At 37.7% G+C, this 12,761-nt stretch overlaps 1 protein-coding gene across 1 annotated transcript in view; it reads left to right on the top strand.

Moving 5' to 3' along the window:
• The window catches only part of KDM1A (lysine (K)-specific demethylase 1A), an 87,770-nt gene that overhangs the window by 62,889 nt on the left and 12,120 nt on the right, over positions 1 to 12,761 (top strand). The window contains exons 9-13 of the mRNA XM_006883664.1: positions 3,111 to 3,205; positions 8,495 to 8,506; positions 10,832 to 10,974; positions 11,327 to 11,417; positions 12,371 to 12,505. Coding sequence (XP_006883726.1) covers positions 3,111 to 3,205; positions 8,495 to 8,506; positions 10,832 to 10,974; positions 11,327 to 11,417; positions 12,371 to 12,505 — 476 coding nt within the window. The remainder of the gene's footprint in view (positions 1 to 3,110; positions 3,206 to 8,494; positions 8,507 to 10,831; positions 10,975 to 11,326; positions 11,418 to 12,370; positions 12,506 to 12,761) is intronic.

Here is a 12,761-nt window from a genome sequence, read left to right as displayed (position 1 = left end):
TCCAGCACAACAGCTCAAAGGCGTCAATTCTCCTTTTGTCATCCCTATTCACTGTCCAACTCTCTGATGCATAGCACGTAATTGTGAGGACTGGAGCCTGGATCGTGCGCACCTTAGTCTCCAGCCTGACATTGTTGCTAAAGCAGAGGAAACAGGTGCTAGAACAAAGGAGATAAACAAAAGATTTCAGAGAACACTTGAAGAAAGCAAAGTATTATAAAAGAATGTGCAAAGAAAAGAGCTAGAGTTAGAAAATAAAAAGGGAAACATTTGCTCAGCATTTCTCAAGCTGAACTAACTGAAAAGCAGATTCAAGCCTTGAGTTGAAATGATGAAGTATGCAGTGGGCAAAAACTGGAATGATCCAGGAAGCATCAAAAGAAGATGGAGGGAATAAATATTCACTGTACTAAAAAGAAGTAACTTACATGGAACCGTTTTGGGAAGTAGCTTATGATCAAGAACCAGTGGTAGTGAAGTTAGCTCAAGTTGCACTGAAGGCATTGGCAAAAATATAAGACCTCAGGAATTGATGGGATGCCAGTTTATATAGTTCTTTTTTGTTTTGTTTTGTTTTTAAAGCAAGTACATAAATTTAATAGAGTTATAAAAAGTATTCCAATGATAGAAAAAGTATTTAAATATTTAAGATCTAAAGAGTAATCATTTAAAAGAAAGCAAATCAACAGAAAAATAAGCAAGGGGTATGAACAATTTATAGAGGAGAGCAATGCAAATAGTCAAGAAACTTTTAGTAAAATTTTTTATTTTGTGATTTTAACCAAATTCTACAGAAAAATTAGATTTTCATTCATTCATTGTTGCACATTTTATCCCTTCTCCCTCCCTTTCCCCTTCCCCCAGTTCACTTTTTAAAAAAAAATTAATTATTACATAATTATCTAACTCCCCTCAAGTCCTCTTATTCTGAACTGTTGTACAGATAGTACCTAATCATATTTCCTTTTAAATGGTTCTTTGCTTCATCTGTTTCCAGTGTATTGGTCATTATCTGTCCCCTCTTAACCTATTCTCCTCCCATATCCCCATCTCAGAGCTGCTTTATAACAGTGGTGCTATGCAGTATTTGTGCTTTTGTGACTGAAATATGTTACTCAGCATGATATCCTCCAAGGTCCCCCATATTGTTAATGTTTTACAGGTTCATTGTTTTTCAGTGTTATATAGTATTCAAGTGTATCAAATAATAGATTATATGCTTTCCAGTTAGTACCAAGAAATGTGAAAGGTAGATAACTGGCCAACTGACTAAAAGAAGTCCTTATTTGTTCTGTCCCAAGAAAAGTGATCTGACAGAATGGAAATTATCAAACAATGTCATTAATGTCATATTCAAGTAAAATCTTCGTGATGATTATACAAAATGACTGGAACAAGTACATCAAAAGAAAACTGCTAAAAATTCAAGCTGTATTTGAAAGAGACCATGGCACTAGGGATATCATTGCAGATACCAAAGAGACCTTAGCTAAACTATCAGAAGGATGTCTTTGTGTTTTATTGGCTATGCAAAGGCTGTGTGGATCATAACAAATTATGGCGAACATTGAGAAGAATGGGATTCCCAGAACAGTTAATTGTGCTTATGCAAAGCTATTTATGCGTTCCATTTCTTTCTTGATGATGTCCAGTTTTCCTACATTCATGCTTCTCACAGTCCACATTCCAGTCATTAGTTTCTGTTTCCAGTTGTTCCTCCTTTTTTTCCAAATTTGAGGGTTCAGCCTGAGTTGCCATATCTGTTATTCTACTCTATGTATTCTCTATGGTACATAGGGTTTTCAAAGGCCTGTTATATTTCGGAAATGGATGGCCAGTCCTTCTTCCTAGTCTGTCTTAATGTGAAAGCTTAGCTTTGTAACAATATATGACAGACAAGCATTTTAGTGAAAGGAGCAAATGAAAGACACTTCCACTTACAGAAATAACCATAAGTGCAGTGCCCTCCTCCTGAATGTGTGTCGTCTTCCTTCCCTTTCCCTGAATATTATCATCATTTGCACTCCCTCCTACCCCGTCCAGTACCCCCCACCCCCCAACATGAAGGCTTAGGCCACAAGTCACTTCTGTGATGTCTTGGACCTCACAATGTTTCTGGTATTTCACACTGATTTCTATCTCATGTTTAAAAGAAGTTAAGAAGCGGCCGTGTCACTAGAGACATTATCGCCAATGTTAGATGGATCTTGGAAGAAAGCAGAATACCAGAGGGATATCTGTGTTTCATTGACCATGCAAAGGCATTTGACTGTGTGGCTGACAACAAATTGTGGTTAACCTTGAGGAGAATGGGAATCCTAGAATACTTGATTATACTTATGCAAAACTATTCTTGGACTAGGAAACAGTTCTCAGAACAGAGCAGGGAAACACTTCAGTATTAAATATCAGGAAGGGAGTGTGTCAGGGATGTGTACCTTTCAATTCATATGTAGAACAGATCATTCAGGAGGCTGGGCTTTATGAGAAGAAATGTGGCATCAGAATTGGAGGAATACTCATTAGCATCCTACATTCATGCAGATGACAACCTTACTTACTGAAACTGAGGCAGACCTGAAGTACTTGCTGCAGAAGGCAAGGATTGTAGTCTTCAGTATGGATTGAAGCTCAGTATAAAAAAGGGGAAAAAAAAGATTTCCCAAAGGCATACAGTTTGAATCCACCAGATGCACCATTGGAGAAGGAGGGACAGTCTCCTCCTTTGCCAGTCGGATCCAATTTGATGATACATAACAACAAAACAAAACAAAAAGAAGTCTTGCTGGGAAAGGTGGAAAGTTCAGAGAAGGAGAAGAAGATCCCTCAACAAGATGGATTGACACAGTGAGTGTAGCAATAGGCTTAGTCAGAGATGATGAGGATAGGGCAGATCTGTTGTTCATAGGGTTGCTATCAGTCATACTCTACTCATTGGCACCTAATAAGAGATTTTTGCTTTCTTTGCATTTACATGTCTTACGTTGAACATTTTTCAGTTGAGAACACTTAAATACCTTAGAATATTTTAAAATTCTGAGTAATAATATTTTCCCTTGAGGTTTTGATTCTCTTTTCATATGTATGTTAATTAGTTATGTCTTTTGTAGGAGGAAATCCCATGGCTGTGGTCAGCAAACAAGTAAATATGGAACTGGCCAAGATCAAGCAAAAATGTCCACTTTATGAAGCCAATGGACAAGCTGTAAGTCATGGACAAGTAGACTGTTTGAAGTTTTTGTTTTTTTATTCGTTGAAAACAATTTATGAGAAACCTGGATGTGCATACATATATGTAAATGTGAACTGAAGATAGAGTAGATGTGATGTTATTCAGATTATTCCTTAGCTGTAAGGTATATATGGTGTTGTTATGTGCTGTCAAGTCAGAAGCAAGTAATAGCTCACCCTCCAGTGGGTTTTAAAAAGACTAAATCACATAGGAGGAGATTGCCCATCTTTCTCCCACAGAGCTGCTGGCAGATTCAAACTGGATACCTTTGGGTTGGCAGTGCCTCACCTTACCACCAAGCCGCCAGAGCTTCCATATGTTTTTTATACATTCACATGCCTATTGAGGTATTTGATTGAGACATTTGATGAAGACTAGTAAGTAGTTAATTTTCATTTGTCCATGGCCATTTATTCTAAGAAATCTGTGGTATTATACTGGAGTATTTATTCTTAAATTATGCCTTCTCATACTAGAGCTTGGTGTGCTTCAGTTTTGTGTTTATAGGCTAAAGTTTTTGTAGAGCTAGTAGCCAAATGGTGATATTTACCCAGATACTTGCTTTAACTTACATTAAAGTGTATTCTATTCTGACCAGAGGTCATAGAAACTTTGAATAATAAGTATCTTAATAAAAGCAAGGAAATGGTGTTGAGTTTGAGGGAGGAAGAGTAAATCAGTCCCAGTTTTTAGGACTAATGCACTTAATAAAGGACATAATAATTAACGTTAGCAGGTGATTGTCAGGAGAGGATAAAATTTAAAAATGTTCAACAGTTTTACCCACTCCCCTGTGATGAGAAAACCCATAGGTTATAAGCACATTATTATCTTTATATTTTGAGAAATGATAGATTTGCTTTAGATAGCATGATTTGATTATTAACTTAAAAGTTTGAAGATTCCAGCTCTTGAATTTGAATTTTGGGAGGTAAGCTCAAAGGAACATCTTCTTTCAATCCTATCTGCCTTAGGATTTGTGGAGTCAGCACCAGAGAAAAACAGACTTTCTGGGAATAGGTTGTTTCCTGGTACTCGCACTCTGGATCATAATTTCCTCTTTGGCCTTAGAAGAGGAAGTCTTCCAGGCAGAATAAATATAATCTAATGAGGGAGAAACAGAGGTTAACTCAAGTCTTCATTTCATTTCTACTGTTTCTCAAAGATCTTGTTAAGGATAAGACAAGATAATAAGACAGTCCCTTTTAGAATATCTATGTATACAAGTAACTGTTTTTCTCCAACTTTTTATTATAATCATTTTCAAATGTTAAAATAGAAAGAATATTATACTTCATTTTTCTAGCCTTGTTTAATCTTTCTCATTTCTATTTTTTGTTGTTGAGAGTACTTTAAAGCAGATCACAGATGTGTTACAAATATAACAGTAACATAAATAATTGTAAGTCATAGAAGAGTTATCAGACATTAATAAGAAGAATAACTTGCTGTGGAACAACAAAGGGAATGAGAGTCAGCGGAATAGGTAGGTAGGGATTTGGAGAGAAAGAACATATGTGAAGAGCAAGTTGAAACTTCCAACATGTGCTTGTGGAAGGGAAGAGTTAAGTTGATAAAAAGTTATTAAAAACAAAAACAAACAAACAAAAAATTATTAAAATAAGCCTAGTGTGTGTAGGTTGGAACATTAGATATTTGAGAGTGGAGTAAATGACATAATACACCAGGAACTCTTTGCTGTTGAGTTAGTTCCAATTCATAGTGACCCAGTAGGATAGAGTAGACCTTTCTCATAAGGTTTCCAAAGTTCTGTTCTTCACAGAAGCACATCTTCATACAGGGGCAATGGCTGGTGTGTTGAGTTGTTTGCCTTTCGGTTAGCAGATGGGTGCTTTGACTCCTGTGTCACCAGGGCTGCTCATTTAGGAATTCTGCCTCCAGATTGTCTGGTGGCCTCATTCATGGTAAGGAGTTGCACTGCTGGCGCAAGCATGCATTTGAGTCCACCAGCTGCTCTGCAGGACAAAGATGGGCACTGTCCTCACGATTGATTTATTGTCTGAAATCCATGGGAGCGTCAGTTATGAGTTGGTTCCAATTTAATGGCACGTAACAACCCCAGATGTGGTCCAACAACCCCAGATATGGTTGAGCAGCTGCTGCCAATCTAGTATGTAATTTGCGATATTTTTCAAGTGCAATTTGGTAATATTTATAAATTTGTCATTAAATTCTGAACTACATAGGTTTTTAAAGTTGGTATGTTTGTATTTGGTGCAACAACAAGGTAAGGAGGACTCTTAAATATTCTCAAATTCTGAGAAAATTGCTTTTAACTTTGAATCATGTTTGCCTTATGTTAGTTAAATGTAAAAAGGCTTGTTAATATTCTGTAATTTGCTGTCCCCAGTAGTCTAGCTCAGTGATGAGGACAACTGTTGGCCGGTAGTCTAGCCTTTGGCTTGTAAGACAAGTACTAACAATATTTCCATATATTTATATTTACTATTAAGAATATGTTTTATAGCTTTAGAATTCTAAAGAAGCAATAAAAAAACAATCTTTACCAGCTGTAAAGTCAGTACCAGCTCATAGCTGACCCTCCAGCAGGTTTTTGGAGGCTATAAATCACATAGGAAGAGATTGTCTGTCTTTCTCCTATGGAGCAGCTAGTAGATTAAAACTACCAGAGATGCGACATCTTTCAGTGAGTATAACTCACTACGAACTTCACCACCAGATTTCCTAAGGAAATAATAGGTCAGGATTTTTTTTTAAATTCCTTTAGTTTATGGAAGCAACTAAAACTCAGTTATATTGTTTGCTTATGGTCATTGTAAGTCAGTCATTTGGAGTGACCAGAGCCCCACTACTTGATATTTTAGCTCAGTTCTTCTACTTGTTCTGCTGTGCCTTGCTGATATTTCTAGGAAGGTAGGGATGGGGTCAGTATGGGAAGCTCTTTATTTGTAACTCCATTAACTGATCCTTCTTCTCAAAAAGTTTTTCCATAGTTATTCTCAGGGGCCAACATGGCCAACCTGTTGTGGGCATTGGTTGTTTTCAGTAGTAAACCATAAGATGGCATGAATTAGTGTTTCTCCATTCTTTGAGGGCAACCTCATTGGGGAAAAAAGGCTGATTTGATGTTTCTGTTAGTGTATAGAAGTTAATTCTGCCGTACAAGGCTATCTGTTCCTAAGAGTTATACATATCATTTGTGAAACTCTCCCTTTAGATGACATGAATTTGTCATTTCCTTTGGCTATTGGGAAATCTGAATTACATATTGGAATTTTTTTTTTATTCCAGATTGTTTAATCTTTTCTCCTCACCTTCTTTAAAGACTTGAAGACAGTCTGCCATAATTCTAAAAAGTGCTTAGTTACAGGAGTGTGAAGACATAGAGGTTGGCTCTAGCCTCTCTTGAAAAGAGTTAGCAGTTCCCGCTTTTCTCAGTGTGTGTTTCTTCCCAACCGTTCCCCTGTCTGAGTCACAGAACTTTCTAGACTCTGCTTTACCCCATTCTGCTCTGCTGCAAGAAAACTTAGGAAGACTGGAAGTGAGACAATTGTGTACCATTTTTTAAAGAGCTTGTGATAGGACATAACTAGAGTTAGAGCTCAGTTTCTGTTGAGATTACTTCTTGAAATACCAATGGCCTTGCCTAGAAAGTTGCTTACTTAACTTCCTTTATAAATTTATTCTTCGTGAGATAACCATGCAGGCCCCACCTCCCCTATCATATCCAAGGTTGCTTCAGCTAAGCTAAAGTATCAGAACAGTCAAATTGGACCCATTTAAAACAGGGAGACTCAGTAAACTAAATCTAGAAAAACCATTTATCTTGGCCTTCTCAGATGTAAATAGCTTTGACAGGGGAGAGTCAAATTTGCTTATTGTGGTACCTTTTTTGTTAAATCCTTTCTTCTTCTTCTTGTTGTTTGCCTTCGAGTTGAGCACAGCTTATACTGACCCTATGCACAAAAAGGCTGGAAACCTTTCTGTAACTACTGACATTTATCAAGTTCATAGAGTTTCCAGAGGCATGTTGTTTCGGAGGTGGATGTCACTCCTTCCAAAGTCCTTTCTTAGAAAACTATAATAAGTTCTTTCCTAAAATAGTGCTTTAGTTCATTATTAACATGGTCTTGCTATACTCATGTTGAAATCCACCTGCTTTTTCTTTAAATTTACATTCTCTTTCTGTAATTATATGGAGAACTGATAGAACCCAGGAGTCTAATAAATGTGGGTAGAAAGAAGTCACATGAAGCACAGGTATCTGGAGGCATGTAGGTTGGTCTAGTTAAGAGAATACTACAGTTATCTTCACTGCTTGAATTTGCCAAAAAGAATGTTTCTAACTAGCTTTGTGTTATGAAAGGGAGCTCTGGTGGTCTAGTGGTAAGAAGCTGTGTTGCAATCTCAAACACATGCAATTAAAATTTGTCAGTTGCTCTTAAAGAGAATGATGGGCAGGCTCCTCTCCCGTTGAATTTCCACCTCTGAAAACCCACTAGAGAGACCACTATGAGTTGCTTCTGACAATACACGACAACAACAAAAGAAATGAAATAAAGATCCAAGATTATTAGTAGCATATTTTGGTATTCTTCCAGTTGTTGCTGGTTTCCTAATGAAACAAGTATTTTATTTGCCAGTTTCCTAATATTGACCTACCACAGTCATACATTTTGCTTCTAGGCAGAAAATAGAGGACACTTGGTTCATGACTTACTTAGAAACTTCTTCTTGTTGAATGGTAACAGACTCAGCTCTTCCTCAGATCAGGGGAGTGGGGAGGTGGAGGTGTGGAGTTCAGAGACTGTAAATCATATGAGAGGAGATTGCCCACCCATATTTCTGCCTCAGAGTTATATGAATTTGACCCACTAGAGAGGTGTCCCCTTTGAGTTTGCAGCACAGCTCTTTATAAATCTTTGAGTTTGGTTTTTGTTTGATTTTTGTTCTTATTGTTCTGTGTTGTTTCCTCCCCTCCCCATTTTATTAAGTTTTGCTTTATTCCTTACTGCTTTCTGACACCCTCACCCTCTTCCCCAAACCCCTTTTATAAACTGCTTTCCTTTGGCCATTTCTGTGCCTTGACATTTCTGTTTTGGTCTTTGTACAGTCATTCCTTTTTTCTTTGGTGGTTGCAGCTTCTGAGCTAACAGAATGCTTCTGTCTGCTGTGTATGTTTAAAGCCTTGATTTTATTGCTACTGAACAGACTAAACTTGACGTGGCTGTTGGGCTGTTATTTACAGTTTATTTCTCTCTCTGCTGCACTGGTTAAAAGGACACTGTCAAGGTATTTTTTCATAATTTCTCAAGTCATTTTCCTCACTGTTTATAAAAACCCATTAAAAGCTTGAAACTTAATTATTTACCTTTCAAAGATCCTCACCATCATACATTCACACTGGTTTGTTGTTGTAGAGTTGCGCCTGTATGTTGGGCTGGTGCCATTTGAGTTTTTGTCATTCAAAGAGCATGTAAAAACGTCAGGTTTTTTTGTGGGGGAGGTGGTGGATTAAGGGGAAAGTGTAAAGAATCAAGTGGGCTGTTCATCAAACAGGGAAGAAACAGAAGGTCAAATTTGTTCCCTCTAACCTTGACAGTGTCCCTTTAAATATTTCTCTACCACACACCCTGGACCCCACTTACGAGCCTGAGTGCTGCATCCTTTTTCACTATGAACTTCCCTATGCCACTGTCACCCTAGCTTCCAAGATTAAAGTGACACTGAAAGAGCTTTAATCTGCACCCTTGGCACTATTGACACATTCTGTCCTGTTGTAGAGCCATGTGTGATCTAGTCCCTCTTGATGTCATAGCATCTTCTTGCCAGGCATTTTAGAAGCTACGTATAAATAATTCTAACTCTTGTACTGCAGCAAAAGGTTTGCATCTGTGATTAATTAGTTATCACTTGGTTTTAGAAAGTTTGCAATCTGAGATCTCATAAAAAGATAAATGTAATCATTTTGAAAATGTGATTCTTTGAAAGGAGCAGCAAATTTTGGGTTTTTGTGACTGTTTTGTGGCATTGTTTGAAGAATTGCCCTAGAAATTATGCTTTAAATGGATCAAAATTTTAACATTTAAGCTTTGAGTTCCTTACATGGTACCATTCACACTGGTGAGGAAGTTACTGACAGAAGTCTCTTTCATTTGCTCTGATGGCTGGCGGTGGCCTTATCCTGGGAGTTGAATGGAAGGCCAGTTGTATTTGATCCACCAAGTCCTGGGTACCACTCTGATAATATAAATGGCACCTACCACATCTGTAATATTTAACTGATACCAAACCCAATTCTCAGCCACAGTTTTCAGTATAAACAAGATTCTTAGAGATTTATATTTTCTCTGGCTTTTCTCCTTCATGTAGTCTAGAACTTGGTGCTTTAAATATGATTTTGATGAATCAATTATTGTGCCTGTTGTAGAAGATAGTGTGGTACTTTAAAAACCTTTGTTCGGTATTGATTGTACCTCTCACCTAATTCTTTTTGCTCCATTGTTAGCTCACCTAGTAGAGTTACCTGTAAGACTGGTCTGTTTCATTGGGCAAGGTAAAGATGACAAGGACATTTCACCTGAGAGGCAGAATCTTCCTGTAATGATCTTGTACACACAATCGGTTAACTCCAGTTGTAGATCTCTCTCCAGTCTTTATGATTACTTGAACTTAGTTTCATTTTTGTTTTTCTTATTAGCCAATTTTAGGCTGACTAAAGTAAAATTTCACTTTTTTGTCGTATTTCCCAGTTGGTACCCATCTTCTCAGTTTGAGGTGCTTGCCTTAAATGTACTTTTTCTCTTGTCTTGGTGATGAGTGAATTCCACACTAGATTTGCAGATCTGGTTTACCTACAGACTACCTGAAGTAGCCATGGGACTGATTCACTAGTGAGTTCCATGGGTAGAGGCACAGCATGACCCAGGAGTGAGATATCTTGATCTGCTTCGCAGTCTACTCTCTTCATCCAGAACAGGGAGGAGCCAGACCTCTGGCAGTTAATATACTCAAAGTCTTTATAAGAGCTTTGGACACTCAGCTTAAAACTCATTGGTACCATATAACATCATTCCTCTGTAAAAGAATAAAGTGCTAATGTGTTGCTATGAACAGCTGTGAACTTGACTTCACCATCCCCAACTCCTAACCGAAATTCTGTCATCTTTGAGTGAAGGCAAAGACTTTTGATTGCTTCTTTTTCCTTCTTACCCTTATTTTTAAAAGTTGTCAGGCGTGTTAATAACGTTTTTGTTCTCTGGGACTTTTCCAGTGTGGTGTTTGCATGTCAGCCCAGCTCAAACTCAGTGCATGTTGGCTCCAGTGCACCTTTGCTCCATGTAACTTCAGTTAACCAGCACTAGTGTCAGTCTTGTGAATAGTATATAGGTGTAGTTCTACCACTAAGGGCAAAGGTGGGACAGGTGAGACGATCAGGACCAACACATTTCATATCTCATTAAAGTGAAACTGACCTCTTCATAGAAATGTTGGAATCTTTGTCTTCAACGGCTTCCCTCTTTGACCTTTTTATATAGTAGAACATTTGTGTTTTCTTAAATGGTTATTTTTTAGTTTTATATAAGGACCAACTCTGCTATACTTCGGATTTTTCAGGTTCCTAAAGAGAAAGATGAGATGGTAGAGCAAGAATTTAACCGGTTGCTAGAAGCTACATCTTACCTTAGTCATCAACTAGACTTCAATGTCCTCAATAATAAGCCTGTATCTCTTGGCCAGGCATTGGAAGTTGTCATTCAGTAAGTACCTTGATACTGCTTATTGTAGAGTGAATTCTGGTTTTGAGATTGGCTGTTGTATTTTAAGTTTTTCAGCAAGCTTATGCAAGCTAGTTTTCACATGATGGTTAAATTCAACTATAAAATAAATTACCTGATTTTTAAGACCCTTTTCTATTCATAAATTCTTGCGTTTATGGGATTGTGCGCTGTTTAACATAACCTAAAAATAAGTTACCATCCAACTTTCTACTGCTGGTATTGGAAAGCCTAGTATTAGCAGGCTTCGTGCCCTTGAGTGTTTTAAAGGATACTGGTCCTTGTTCCACAAAACAGGCTTTGTGGCCAGGGCACACACACTATCTTCTTCTAGGTTACAAGAAAAGCACGTCAAAGACGAACAGATTGAACATTGGAAGAAGATTGTGAAAACTCAGGAGGAATTGAAAGAACTGCTTAATAAGGTTAAATTCTGTTTTTTAATTTTTTTTCTTTCTAGCTGAAGCCTTAATATAGAGGAAAAAAGGGGAAGGAAACCATCTTTGACTTTGAAATTTTTATATTTCTGGTTTTCTTCCCTTTTTCTCCCTGGAAGAGGTGGTCTCCACAATTAGGACTCATGATTCTTAAGAAAATGTGTAGAAAAAGGCATGCTTTATCTGTTGGTCTTTCAGTGCAGCATTACTGATAAATTGTTGAGGGATGCACATTTCTTCTGCAGAAACCATTTCAGAGCCAGCCAGTGCGCTCTATTGAGTTCTAGATTATAGCTGAAGGAAATCAGCTGTTCTGAGGGCAAATTCTCATAATAAAGGTACCAGACATGATGGGAAGACCCATGAGGGCCTCTAATGCAGAATGTGGGTGCATCTTGTACTGGACTTTTGTCTTGGGCCCTCATTTTTTTATTCTATCAGCTGAGGAGATTGCAGACATTCATGAATTCTGATGTAAGGATCCAGTGAACAGAGTGGCCAGCAAACTGCCCAATGGCAGGAGCTCTGTGGGCCCCAGGGTCTCAGGCTTTAATTGTTGATCAAGTGTTTTGTTTTTTTCCATCAGATACCCAGAAAATAGAACATCAGGAAACATCACTTGTTTCTGTGATCATTTGCTCTTTTTACTTTTTTTTTTTAATCTGGTTCTCAAGTTAAAGCTATGGTAGTTTGTTTTCCTAAGAATTCCATTTACTTTAATATTCTTTTCGTTGTTATTAATGAGCAAATCTTTATTCCCACTTGTTTCTTTCTAATAATGATATACTTCAGTGTAAGATATTCAGAGTTTTTTTTCTTGTTCCCAAAATGATGAAGCAGTTAAGGATATAAAAACTCAGGAGGAGCTAAAACCATTTAATTGGGGATAAATTACATCATGATCTAGAGTGGCAAATTTGCAGTTTTTCCCTTCTTCTTAGATGGTAAATTTGAAAGAGAAAATTAAAGAGCTTCATCAGCAATACAAAGAAGCCTCTGAAGTGAAGCCCCCCAGAGATATCACCGCCGAGTTCTTAGTGAAAAGCAAGCACAGGGACCTGACTGCTCTCTGCAAGGTGTGGTATACTGACATGCTAACTGGTTTGCTGGTAATGCTGGAAAAGAGAGTGCCCTGGACAGTCCCAGGTCCTGTAGGAGGGGCCATGAGACTAACTGGGTTAGGATGGGACCTGCTTTTGCTGCAGAATTCCTACTTTGTCTTCACAATCTCTTCCCTTTAGTTTATTTCAAGTTCATTTAATCCACTTGTCACTCATATATCCCTGATAGTTTAGACTAATGATAATAAACATGGAAGTTAGAGTTATTTGG

The sequence above is a fragment of the Elephantulus edwardii genome, unplaced genomic scaffold (assembly GCF_000299155.1).
Source record: "Elephantulus edwardii isolate Elephantulus edwardi_28Jun2011 unplaced genomic scaffold, EleEdw1.0 scaffold00028, whole genome shotgun sequence".
In the NCBI taxonomy this organism is placed as follows: Eukaryota; Metazoa; Chordata; class Mammalia; order Macroscelidea; family Macroscelididae; genus Elephantulus; species Elephantulus edwardii.
Note: the sequence above shows the minus strand (reverse complement) of the source record. Positions and strands in the feature narration are given on the sequence as shown.